This window comes from Mixophyes fleayi, chromosome 3 (assembly GCF_038048845.1).
Source record: "Mixophyes fleayi isolate aMixFle1 chromosome 3, aMixFle1.hap1, whole genome shotgun sequence".
NCBI lineage: Eukaryota > Metazoa > Chordata > Amphibia > Anura > Limnodynastidae > Mixophyes > Mixophyes fleayi.
In genome coordinates, this window is record NC_134404.1 from 66,989,672 (window position 1) to 67,003,623 (window position 13,952).

The 13,952-nt window shown below is 39.7% G+C and overlaps 1 protein-coding gene across 11 annotated transcripts in view; it reads left to right on the plus strand.

Annotated features, from left to right (window-relative positions):
• The window catches only part of TRIP12 (thyroid hormone receptor interactor 12), a 59,861-nt gene that overhangs the window by 10,932 nt on the left and 34,977 nt on the right, over positions 1-13,952 (plus strand). For 4 of the 11 annotated variants that reach the window (XM_075201637.1, XM_075201641.1, XM_075201639.1 and 1 more), the window contains exons 2-5: positions 4,523-4,669; positions 5,123-5,254; positions 6,404-6,454; positions 6,562-7,358. In XM_075201637.1, coding sequence (XP_075057738.1) covers positions 4,572-4,669; positions 5,123-5,254; positions 6,404-6,454; positions 6,562-7,358 — 1,078 coding nt within the window. In that variant the 5' untranslated portion in view covers positions 4,523-4,571. The remainder of the gene's footprint in view (positions 1-4,522; positions 4,670-5,122; positions 5,255-6,403; positions 6,455-6,561; positions 7,359-13,952) is intronic. The other 7 variants (XM_075201640.1, XM_075201642.1, XM_075201644.1 and 4 more) reach the window with 3 other exon arrangements.

Below are 13,952 nucleotides of genomic sequence, written 5' to 3' on the forward strand. Positions count from 1 at the left end.
TTTTGTTGAGAACATGGTGAAGAATGGTTCATCTGACCGTTTTGCCTTCCTCCACTCCTTTGATTATCCATTGTCTGTGCTCTTTGCACACACAAATGTACATTGCCAACTGTGGTGATCTGTTGCAACCTGATTATGATACCTTGCTCCATTCAGCTATCTTTCATCCTCATCATCATCATATCTTTCTGATTAAACTTCCTTTCCAGCCACAGGTTGACATTTGCAGTCATTTGATCTGCACTTTCTTGGCTGACTTTTCATTAGATGCCATTGCTTGTGAGGCCTTAGCAAGGTGAGCTGTCTTGGTCACTGATGCTCCTGACCAATCCCCTTTTTCTGAGTCCATGTAGTCTCCTTTTGGAGGCATATTAGCTATAATTATAGGAAACAGTGCAGTCCTGATTATGCTGGGATGTTGTTTGTTTAAGTAACACGTGAGTCACGCATTCAACATGCTTTGTGTCCCGAGGTGGTTATACATACACACCTACATATAGAGAGAGTTAGACATTGCACCTAAAGTTGTGTTTAAAACGTACATGAGTCCTGTAAGATAATTATATATAGTCGACTTTTAGTTTTCAGCGGTAAAGCCCATGGTTATCTTCCACTTTGCTTTACCCATTTACAGTATGCTGGTTATCCTGTCTTCTGTATCGCACAATGATTGTACTAATGTGGTTGGCTATGTGTCTACAAGACAATGTAATTGATTAAGCCACTTGAGCACCCTACAAACTATCTGTACACGCCTACAAACACACAATTATTTTTTTTGTACAAGACCCTGGGGAATACAGTTCAACTTGCTGGTCTACTAGTCCACTTAGACAGTTTTATTTTGTAGTTAACAAAAAAAAAAAATCAAACTCAAAAATGTCTTATTCAGGTAGTTATCAGACATTGTAAAATGAGCACAAAATGGGCTTCTTGTCTTTGACAAAACTCACCAATATAAATTTAAAAAGCAAATATTGAATTTTGTATCTTTAGACTATCTGTGCCAATATGCACATGCATAGTGTGACTGACCTTGTTTAAACTAGTCCCTGCTATTGTTGGCTGTGCAGTGTAATTGCCAAAGGAAACTGACATTAGTCAGCTTGGCGGAGGTGTGGCTGCAGACTTGTGTAGTGATTATGGCCGGAGCTTTGTGTGATAGGAACATGTCTCTGTCATTTTGCGAGAGCAGTGCATTGTGGGTGTGACTGACTCTTTCTTCCTTGTTCCCTCCCTGCACCCAGCCATGGACTTTTCAGGAAGTTCCTGTTTTAAACAGGCAGCACTGGAACTGGCTCTAATTTCCAAATCCTGACTGGGGCAGTCCAGCCAGGAGGACTGGCTGTCCTATGCAGACGTTCCTCTGCACTCTCTCCGTTGTTTTTAAACAGAAGTAGAAAACTGCTTTAGTTCAGACAGAAATTGATGAATATTAAGTGCTTCAACTCCACCCTTCTAGAAGTAAAATGTTTAATATCCTGGGGGGATGGATTGTTTGGCATGTATTGTATTGTGGTGAGTTTTGGTCTAACCCAGGTATATCTAAATGGGGGCTTATTGGCCTGCTGTGACCTTGTACAGGCACACTTTCCTGCAGTTTATTTACCTAGAATATTGACCTTTTTTTCAACCTTAAAAAGCCCCCTTTACATATGTTGAAAAGAGAACACATACTGTTCTTGTTCTAAAAACAACATAGTGGTTTGGGAAGTACACCCACTATTTCCCAATTATCCTTCCAGCAAATATATTAACAAAACTTCGGTGTTTGTTTTTTTTTTTTTTTCAATTTGTGGACGGGTGTTACTCTTATTATCTAATTACCTTGTCTGATTATTTTATTAAGCCTACAGGGGGTTTACGGTATAGACATTTAGTATTTAATTTTCTACATCATTGTGGGGAAACAGCTCTTTACCACCAAGGTCCTGCACGCTATAATATTCGTTCCCATACTACTAATGCCTGGCTTACGGTGTTTGATACCGATGGGATGATGCAGAGACTGTATGCCTGGGTTGTTGGGGGTGTTCTCTTTTGTTTTGTTTGTTTTTAAATAATGATGTAAATACATTGTTTCTTAATGTTGGGTTTAAAACAGAAAATATAGTCCCTTAATTCTATGGTACATCCACCTGTAAAAAAAAAAAATAGATAAAAATAAAAGAAATTAAATTGGCAGATCACAGCCATAAACACAAATCCTGACACAAATTTAATTGTTTTCCAGAAGCCTTTTGGCCTGTTTTAATTTGTTTGTAAAATTTATATTTTTAAGAGAGAGGCAGTCACTTTGCTTTCTTCTAATTGTATCCCCATGGTCGTCATTACCCTCCCAGTGGTCCGTTGTCTGCTTGCACTGAGCAGTAAGAACGTTTGCACCTTGTACTGTGCTTACCTAAAGGGTTCCCTCATGAAATTATTAGCACTGTTTTTTTATATCCTGTTTAACTTTTTTTTTTTTTTTTTTTTTTTTCCCCCAATCTTGTAATGAAAGCTGCATTTACTGTTAGTGATTATTTGATTTTTGTACATTTAGAGTTCTGCTTAAATATTGTTTACTCAATTGTGAATACTAGAAATTTCCATACTTCTAGATATAGGGTATTTCCTATATTGGGGTGTGCTGGAAATCAGAAGTTTCAGGGCTTTTCCATGGTTCCATACTGATGTCACCTGTTTACAGCTTGTTGTATAATGCTACAGTAATGGAATATTGAGAACAGTTTTATTCAATGCAGGACATTGTCTGTCCCATCTCATTCATGCTAAATTTCATTTATACACAGCTTGCAGGTTTGGTCTTATGGATTTCTGTATAATGTCCCTATTTCGGTTGATGTGTAAAATCCTTTTCTGTCACTTTGGGCAGCCTACATTGTTAATGAAGTGTCCTTAACGCTGAAGAGCTGGCATGTGGTCAGATAGCAAGTATTGGGGACAGTGCAGCCTATAGTCAGTTGTGGACATTTATCTCTTGCATTGGCCAAGCATTCTGCTTGTATTGCACCATGTGGACATGTATGGATTCTCATAGTAATCAATGATTACGTTTTAAAGATCCATTGGAGCTTTAAAAAGGATAGTATTACACAGAGTAGATTCTGCCCTGTTTAATACTATTTAAACAGAGTGCAGCTCGGGCATAGACTAGGGCAGCACTGGCTGACCTCCCATTTGAATTTACTCCTAAAAATTGTGTATATCGGATGTGTCCACAGTGTACATATAGCATAGGGATCAGTAGTCCCATATTTATACGGTACAGACCTGCTCACCGCTTATGTAAAAACAGTTCTATGGCATAGTGACAGATAGGTGAAAACTATCGACGACATATTCCTATCTCTTTAGGCTGCAATCTGCACAGCAGTGTAGAAGTTTTCTTTGTGGAAATGATACACTGCTCTTGTGCTCGCCTGTGGATCTGTACATATCTAGCACAATACTAAAGAGGTTATCCAGTTTAAAAATCAATTTTACTAAAACTGATAATTAAACTGGATACCCTTCTTACATTTTTTTTTTCTAAAAGCTCTGGTATTTACCTATTACCTGTGAATGCTACACCAGGAGGACCTGATTAAGGAAGCTGATGTTGGACACACATGTTTGATTTTTATACCGAAAGTAAACCATTAGTGGGAACATTAGGCAACTTTTGTTGACAGTTTGATGTATTTTGAATGATCTAAGCCTACAAACCGTTAAGTAATATGCCATAAGAGGATCTGTGACTTGCACACAACTGCATATTAAACAGACAGCACGTATATGCATTGTACTTCTAATTCAGTTCTACTTCTGGGCAGCTGTAAATAGTCATGAGCATTAGTGACAGAATGATCTGCCCAGGTAGTGGCAGGAGTGCGCTCACTGTGTTCCAGTAAGTGATAATAGAAGAGACTGGAGCACAAACATGGCTTAGACATCTATACACAAAGCAACATCTCCGTTCCCAGGAACATCTACCCAGCCATAAGTAAACCATTATATAAGCAGTTATGTACAGCCTCCATAATCCGCATAAAATAGGTGATCAGAATAAACTGAGTTACATAATCTCCCGCTGCCAAATAATTAGGCACCAAATTGTGCTAGCTGCACGGAGATCTATACCATGAATGTGATGACGGCCCTGGAGCCCTACTCCTGCACACTGCAGTCAGTACTTACAGTAGTGTGAATGGAGCCAGAGTTTACACTATCCTAGAGCATATCTGTGGTATTGTCACATTAATCAGCATCTACACTACCTGCTGCAGATATCGGGAGAGTTCTTTATATTATGTATGTGCTATAGCACTTCTGTTGGACACGATAAATTTCTATGTATAGATTAATGTTTTTGTGTTTAGTAGTTATCCAGTTTGCTGTATTAATGTAATGTTACATCTACACACTCTTCTTGTATCGTTAAACCGCTGCTGAATCTAACCTGTTTCCTTACTAGTAAGTCTCTTCTCTAATGTGTTTAATGTAATGTGCACTGTTGTAACCAGCTTTTCTTCTTTTGCAGTGAATGGTAGTGTCTAGAAAGGGTATGTCCCTTCAGGAGAGAGGTGCCAATGTCCAGCCGGCCTAATAACAATCCAGGGGGGTCACTGCGACGTTCACAGAGGAACACTGCTGGGGCCCAGCCGCAAGAGGACACTGCAGGAGGAAGGTAAGGAGACTGTCCCCTCACAGCCAGGAATCTCTACAATCAAGACACTTCCAGCTAGTGAACATAATGGAGACCTTTGTATATAATGTAGTGGTATACTAACCATACTAAAATACAGCCAAGAACATCTTCTCGTCTGGCTTGTTTCTCACTGTGTCCCTTGTACCTCTTTACTCTTACAATATAACACTGTTGCTCTTATGAGAGTCTACAAACCCAAACCCTTTAATCGCTGCAATAGCTCATATCTTTAACATATCATTACCGCTGGGACCGCTTATGATGGAAGTTGACCCTATAGCTGAGCAATTGTCATGAGGGATTGTTGCATTTTATTCCTAGTGTAATAGTCCTGTTGTGATGGCCATGTCTCAGTCTCCTGTGTATACTGTAACATGAACAGAGGGAGCTGTTTCCTGTATGCTCTGATGCAGTTCTCTCTTGGTTTTTCAGCAACAGGTCCCAGTTAGAGCAGGCAGAACATAAGACCCTTAGCCTTCCTGAGAGCAGAAAGTCACTTTCTAAGACCCCCAAAGTGCAGTCTAATACAGCTTCTGCCCAGTCCAGGGGACTCGGCTCTAAAAGGTAACTTTACTAACCACTTTTTGAACTTGTATTAGTTGTCATATTGGTAGCACAGAATATTGCTAGTTCCCTGGGAGAAGAATCCCCCAACACGTAGACCCGTAGGACTCTGTCAGGGGTCAGGTGAGCAGTGCATGTACACAGAAATGTTAGTCTTACCATCTGCGTTTCTACCCGGATTTTACTTCTGAGTAATGCACTAAACATTTTCTCAGTTTTCTGTCAAATGTTCTGGATAATTCACTATGGTTGTCTGCCATCTATATTTTTCACTTCACAAATAGTGAACCTGTGGGCTAAATTTAATGTGTGTTAAAAAGTATTAGCATTGTTTGGAGATGAAACAAACATACACAAGTGTTGTAAGCTTGAGATGAATGCGTTTACAATATAATTAGTTGGTTGGATTTTGAGCCAGTCCATTGATGGCTTTGGGAAGCTTCTATTTGTGCTATATAAATTCTAGTCTCCCCTTGTACTTTGCTGCTCGGAATATATTGGCTGGACATTATCTGTGCTGTATTGTTACCTGTGCTGGGGTGTAGGAAATGTATACACAGATTTAGCATTTCACATTAAACCGTGAAATGCTAATTTAAATGACGCGTTGGAGGCAACATTAGTCTGTGTTTTTGTATTTGGCTGCTATTACCAGTCAGATGTTTGGCTTTGAAAAAGATTCATTATCGCCTCCTGGGCAGTTATCTGGTATCTGAGGACCTGTTTTCAAGACAGTTAATTATCTGCATTAAGTGAGTTTATCATTTTAAAACTGAATAAATTGGCTATGGCACTGTCCATTTGTTCTGGAGGTAAAACAACTTCATAACTTTCCATTTAAATGATATTGTGAAGTTAAGAGCTCCTTTTGAACACAAAGGAGCAATGAGCCAGTACATGTTAGTGACTGTGCATTGTAGTCTCCTCTTACCATCTCACATCTTGGTTACTTTTATTGGGTGATCCTAGGTTTTGGTGGACACTGGATTAGTGTAGTACGACAGCATTGATAGCCGTTCTGCTGCCAGATAAAGGTATAGCTGTCATTATTGTTTCATACCTGGAGTGTAACAAAACACAATCATTGCATTATAATCACTGAATAGATTGTTTTAATTTAAAAATGATTTACATTCTTTTTGGTTACAGAAATCTAATCTCTCCTCAAAATATGTCGGAGCCTCTGTCACTTTGTTCAAGGTGAATGAGGTGATAATCACCTTAGGAAGATGAATAGTTCCTGATTCTGTATGTACCTCTGTTGTGTGTTTTGCAGACATGCATTCATCCTCTTCTATTTCCCCTAGGGGCTGTAGCTCATCTTCTAATCCAATACTACAATCTGAGGATCCAGAACAGAGTAACTCATCAGAAAGTCAAAGGCCGAAGAAAGAAACCTCCCGTGGAGTTAAACGTAGTGCTAGCCCCGATTACAGCCGGACCAACTCCCCTAACTCTGCTAAGAAACCCAAAGCACTTCAGCACGCTGAGCCCTCCGTTGGGACGAGGCGACCAAATAATAAACCTAAGAAGAGACAGACTGACCAGGAGCATTCAGCTCCACCCGCATCATTGCCATCCACAAGCAAAGCACACGGCAGGAAGGGTGGAGTCCCCGGCACCGCCCCGCTGCAGAAAAGGAAAAGGACAGATAACTCCTCTTGTGTGAAGAGCAGCAGCGCAGCCGTAGTAGCGACTGGTGCAGAAGACAGGCCTCCAAAACCCACCAAGCTGGCTTCAAAATCGGCCACCTCAGCCAAAGCTGGGTGTAGCACCATTACAGATTCGTCCTCTTCTGCCTCCACCTCCTCTTCTTCCTCCTCAGCTGTCGCCTCTGTCTCCTCTGCTGCCCCTCCAGGAGCGAGAGTGAAACAAGGCAAGGACCAGAACAAGGCCAGGCGATCCCGCTCTGCCTCCAGTCCCAGCCCTCGGAGGAGCAGCCGGGAGAAAGAACAGGCCAAAGCCAGCAGCTCCTCAAAGTTTGATTGGGCGGCTCGCTTCAGCCCAAAAGTCAGCCTTCCCAAAACCAAACTTTCCCTCCCAGGATCTTCCAAGGCTGAGACATCAAAACCTGGACCCTCAGGATTACAGGCAAAACTAGCAAGTAAGTTTGTTGTTTATTTTGTTATGAAATAATGCTAAATATAGGTTGATACTGTAAATATACAGCTTGGCCAAATGGATTTTGAGATGCTACATACCCACTTGTGGACAGTTATGCTCTATGGAAACCTAGCAATAAAATATTTAGTGTAGATAAGCTTTAGACTATTGATACCATTATTGCTTTTTATTTCCGCCATACCCTTTAAGAGTAACAGTATAGTAGATTCAATTTTCTTTACTCTTGGTATGCATAGTACTTATCCACACTGCTCTGAGCAACAGTATTATGGCAATTCCCAGAAATGTATAAAATAATTAATTGTCCTTTACTCTATGTAGTTAATGGCTCTTTTCCATAAAAGCAAACTTAAACCACCACTGTTTCCCATGGGGGAAATCTCAATACAAACACTGTGTATTTAAGCTTGGACATGTTTATTCTGTGGAGACAGCTGTGGTGTTTTTTGCAGGACAAGTGTTTTAAAAGTTTTATTGTGATTTGTCCACTAGATGGCGATGTCTATGGTTGGTTGCTCAAACCTGAGCTGTTGTTCATTTCCTGCTAGCCTCCTTTTTTAGTAGCAAGTTTCCTAACTTACAAAGTAGTATAACTATTTGTCTGATGGGAAGAACATATTTTAGTATATAAAATTGTTCACCTGCATTTGTTTATATAAGTATTTTACATTAATATCTGTATAAAAGTGTTGCATGTTTGGCAACTTTTCAGGTCAGTTGTTACTGCCAGAAGGAAGAGGATTTTCCATTTTATGTCCTGTGTTTACCCTGGGAGTATTTGAGAGTACATTGATTTATTAGGCTTGGCGGTGGGTAGGGTGTATGTATGTGTGTGTATTTAGCAGTCAGGAGCTTATTTTAGGCCTGGCTTAGTGGACTGATTAGTGTAAGCTTACAGATGGGGCATGGTCTAAGTGTTCGAAGCTGCATCTGAAGAACACAAAGTATTTATCAGCAGATGTGAGTAGCCAGAGTTTAGGGTGGAGGCATTGAAGATCATTAATCGTACAAAAGAGGGTGGAATATAAATTGTCAGAGGATGAATCTCCTCATGTCCCATGTGCAGCCTAAACACTTTGCTGAGGATCTGAGCTGTTCATGACTCACACTCTCTCTCTGGTATGTGGCATTTACACTGCATACAGTAACCTGTACAACTAGATCACTAGAACGGATTACAGGCTCCTGTAACATCCATCCCAAGACACTCCGCGGCAGCGATCCTGTCTAGTGTACAAGCCATGCAGCGGTACAGGAATTACATGGTAAAAATTCAGCTTTTGAATGATCTCTTGATTCTTACAATGTTACGTTTGGTTATGTTAATAACCTTTCCTTTACTGGCAGAGATTTATTTGGAGGAAGGGGATAATGACTGCCGGATTAGAGGCAATAATGCCAACATCCACTAATTACTCATGGACAATACAGTTGTAGGCATGTTGGAAGTAAACATTGTATTTAGAGTGCCTGAATAGTGTTGTCATTTGTGAAATATTAGTCTGTTTGATGACAAGCTGAGACTTGAAGTGAGACTCGTATTTAATATACATTTGTTATTTTCTGGCTGTTCACTTGCAAGTGTTGAGTCCCCGTTCCCCCTTCCCCATTGATATGTTCATTATTTACTTATTAAACATTTGTTTTATACTTATTATGCAGCTCATTCATATAAATCCCTGCTCCAGTGGTGCTTCCAGTCTTTATTCCCTACCAGACAGACACACACACTAGGGTTAATATAGTCAGCTGCCAACTAACCTACCAGTTTGTTTTTGTACTGTGGGAGCACCCGGAGGCAAACTCCACACAGATTGTATGAGTGTAGAACATTTTTCATTTTGTTCTCTCTGTTGTGAAAATCTGAATCTATTGCACAAGGTGTTACCAGTTCTTGAGACTGAATAAATCTGATTTTAAGACTAGGTAAAGTACATGTGAATTTCCAAGTTGTTTGTATGTTCGTTTTATTAGTATCCGTTTATATGGTATCAACATATTTTTGATCCTGTACAGTCAGAGAATGTTCACCTCGTCTTTTGCTGAATTGGAGCTGCCATAATCTTGGTGGTACTTGCTGTATAAACACAGCCTATGCCAACAGAAAACACTGTTATAACTCTGGATTCCATGTTGGGCTATACATTGCTGGTTACAGGCAGTTTGTTGATGCAGAGTATTTGGGTTATGGAATGCACTTCCAAAGAAAAAATGGCAGTGTGATGAGAGTAACTTTTATATGTCTTTCAGATTAAAACCATTTTATGTGGTTTTTGTTTTGTCTTGGCTAAAGAGCATGTTTGTGGTAACATGGGGTTGCTAATGGTCCATTCTAATTCTGCTGCCAGTAGTATTCTATTTCTGCACGGTTTTGTGACTTTTATGCTGCTAGCGGAGACAACCAACACAGGATGGTAAAAGTGCAGAGTTTTAAAATGCTTCTGATCGTTATTTATACATTTACAAGAGATCTGGAAGCTTTTTACAAAGGTGTCTTGATTTTGTCAAAAGTCCTACTATTTCTACGAGTATGGGTGATCTTGGTATTACATCTCCAATGTCTGGTGGCACTCATTTCATTTTCCTGCTGTTTAACTGGTTACGTGTGCTAGGAAAGGTTTGGCTTCTTTTAATGAGGTTATTTAATGTATTTGTAACAAACACTTTTTATAGATGGAAATCCGGTCAGACCAGTTAGAATATTTTGACTGGGGAGTCACATTCTTTATAGATGGGTTAGTATGTCACATGGCTATCAATAACTCTAAGCATACGCTTAATTCTGGATACTTATGGTAAGCATGTAATTATCCTTTACATAGCTGAGAATCCTCCAGGATGAGAATGCCGTTCCCTCAGTAAGGATATGGTTATGGAGTAGAGTAAGTAGTCCCTTATTAACATGGTGTCACGTGTAGAGAGATGCTGTTACTTGTAGTAACAAATCAGATTGTCATTTCTAATGTCGTTCAGAAAGTTAAACCAAACCTGTTATCACAGTGTGTGATAAAGCAGTGATATGTGCACAAAGGTACCAAGGCCACTTTATTAGAACATTCAGTTCTCAATGCATTTGTGGGGGGGGGGGGGGGGGGATGATTTAAAAAAATAAAATTAACTCTTAAGGGCCAAGCAATAGATTTGTTTAAAAGAAAGTCTTTGGAAGGATAGAAAACTGGGTTCTAGTTAGCTCATTTTTGCCCTCTCCACTTGTCACATGTATTTTATACATATTACAGACCTTTCTGTGTCTCTTGTGCACTCGGTCTGCATACAGCATTTTCTGTGCTATTCACTTTCAGATAATCTAGATATTGTGGATTCACCTTAAGGCCTGTCATGAATACCATTTAACAACAAGTAATGTGAAAAGGACCAAAAGTAGGCAATCGTCCGCCTCACCCCCCCCTCACTTATCTGTACCCTAAATTTACCCAAAAATAATTGAGGAATTATCGATACCTTTTATGTGACCCTTTCAGGTGTCTGCAGTTAAAACCGTATGAATTATTTTAATAACAAAGCATCTAGGGCATGATTTCCCAAATCAAGTCCTCAGAATCCCTCTAACAGTACAGGTTTTCCAGATCGCCTTGCTGGATCCCAGGTGCAGTTATTACTGACTGATAGAGTTTTATACCCTATATGTGGATCTGTAACACTGTCACATGTGACCTGGAAAACCTGCAATGTTAGGGGGCCCTGATGGCTGGATTTGGGGAACATTGGTCTTTTCTAAGGAAAGCCGTAACAGTAGTCGTGTCCGGGACAATCCTGGGAACTGAGTCTTATTGAAATCCTGCTCATCACACCTTGAAATCTCCCTAACAAAGGTTTCCTCCCGTTATCCGTTATATGTACAGAATGATCTGCCTGATCACGTAGGAATGTAGTTGCAAAACTTCTCTTGGCTCCATAGTCTTTAGTGTCCTGTCCCGTCCCCCCTCCATCCAGTATATGTCCTAAGTTTTTGATTTACACTTATTTTTTTTTATCTACAAATTGAGCTCTGGTTATACAGTAGCATTTCCTCCCTAAATGTATTTTTAACTGTCCATAGATGAAATACAATAAGGAGTCGTCTGTCAAATAGACCTTCTTGAACCATGTTGGTTATACACTTTGCACCTTAATAACTGGCGTAAACTTGAAAGATGTGACTCTTAAGGTTAATATGGTTTCAGTGCACCACCACGCAGAAGGAAGTTGTACACAATGAAATATGTATTTTTCGTATTTTTCCTAGCGGATATTGGTCTTGCCTCTTGTAAAAGGATCTGTGTTGGCGCCTTCGTTGCGCACACTATCCTCTTATTCTGTTCTCAGATGCACTCATTATAAAACAATTTGCCTTACTCAGTCTTTTAACCACACTAAATAACCCTTTAGCTTTACAGAATTATTTATCCAATAACCACTGTACCTCAGCGTTACTTCACAATAAATATTCGTTATAAATAGCCAATGCTCACAATATATGTATGTATTTAAATCAAAGTATGTTACTGTTGACACCGAAAACCCTGCATTCACAGTTCACACATATATCATAACATTGTACAGCATAACATAGTATATCAACATAACCTAGTATATCAATATAACCTAGTATATCAATATAAAACTAACCCTAAGTTCATCAGTTATTCCTGACGGTATCTTGCACTATTTTCTTTACACATATGTATCTTGAATAAGCATTAGTATTTGTAATATTTATTTAAATATTGCAGATAAAAGATGAAACAATAGCTACAGTTATATGTATATAAATAGTTAAATCAGGATTACAAACACATACAGCTTTATAGATATTTATTATCGAATCCTTGTATCCTGTATCCAATTCTTTGTTTGCAGTGTAGGGAACGTTCCTGTAGTATAGAATCCTTTTCTGTAGCGTAGTGTATTTTTTCTGGGGCGTAATGTATATTTCCTGTAGTGTAGTATAATATATATTTTCTGTAGTGTATCCCTATAGATCCCTGTAATATATATTTTTTGTAGTGTAGTGTCTCCCTATAGAATAGTGTATGCCTATAGTAGTGTACTCGTTGTCCAGGGGCAGGTAGGCAGTAGAGAGAGCGAGGGGGAGTCCCGGGTCTGGCTTTTATAGTCTAGACCTGGAAATTCCCATCCTTCCCAGCGGCAACGTGTGTGTGTGTGGCCAGGGGTGGTGATGTCATCACCCCTGACGTCTCTTCCCCACTGTGTGTGCTGACTTGAGTCGGCACACACAGTGGGGGTTCTGTTATGTAACGGCGCAGGTGCAGTGCGGCTCTGAATGCGCCGATCTCTGTATGCACTGCGCATGCGCGAGTCGCTTATGCACAGTTCAACTATGTGTGTGCATACATGCTCATCACGCATGCGCACAGTGGGCCCCCCTTCACACATCTTCATAGATTTTATGTTCATATAAATATGTGGTCTGAGTTCATCACTGCCTTTCGTGGCTTGTAAGCTACAATATTTTCTAAGGCAAAGTAATATTGTATCGGTCATAGACTGAAGTGCAATCAGACTATATATTGCTTGATTTTATCAATCACTACGCTTTGGTCAAAGTATAATGGGGCAGAAAACAAAACTGGAGACTATAAAACGAATTGCACCCTATGTCTCGTGACTGTACCCTCTTTGTCCACCCCATATGCAGCCGTTTTCTTTTTGGGGCATTCCATGAGAAGATGAACATGACCATTATTTTTTCAGAATCATTATTAAGGTTCAATTTTAAATTATTTTGTTAGTAAATACCTCAAACTTAATATTCCATAAAAGAAAAATAATTTTGCAGCACCATTTATGGTCTTAAATCATGGTAGAAATACATATGTTGGTAGCTGCCTACTGGAGGAGTTTTGTTTCCAAAGTAGCTACCATGTGCATCAGCTGTTTATGTTCTGCGAGTTCTTAGGGAGTCTGGTTGCTATTTAATGTGTTTACTTTTTTGTTTGAAAAGGTAAGGTTATGTATAGTATTTAACTTGCAAAAACAGTGCTTTAATTGTTCTGCCAGTGACAAAAACATACAAAAGTTTTTGTAATGAGATAATGGTTTTCAGGTTAGGTGTACAATTGGTTAGAAGTTGAATTATACAGTTGCATTATTTGGATGTTAACCTTTTTTAAACTGTCCAGTCAAACTTTCCAAGCTCTATGAGCTGCGTCCCAAATATTGTGTGTGCTTACACACACAAATGTTGTGTGGTATTTCACATGCAAACTTCGTGCACAATATCAAAGCAATCGGCAAACAAGATATGAACTTTCCCAAAGAAACAAGTTAACTGCTGGAATTTGTTTGTTGTGACAGGATGGACCGCCTATGCCACCTGTCTGTTGTTGCTGGGATCTGGCTTGGCTTACTTTGCCACCGTTCCCTTTCGTTATCCCAACTGCGCCCTCTAACTGCAGTAGGAGGGGCTTACAAATGCTTCCACCACTGGACTCCTTACTGGCATCCAGTAGCAAGTTTCTTCTGGGTAATTGTCACTGCTAGGGTACCCCCTCGCTGGTACGCCTGGGCTGGTACTCCTGACCTCTTCCTATAGATCAGGGTTGCTGTGGAT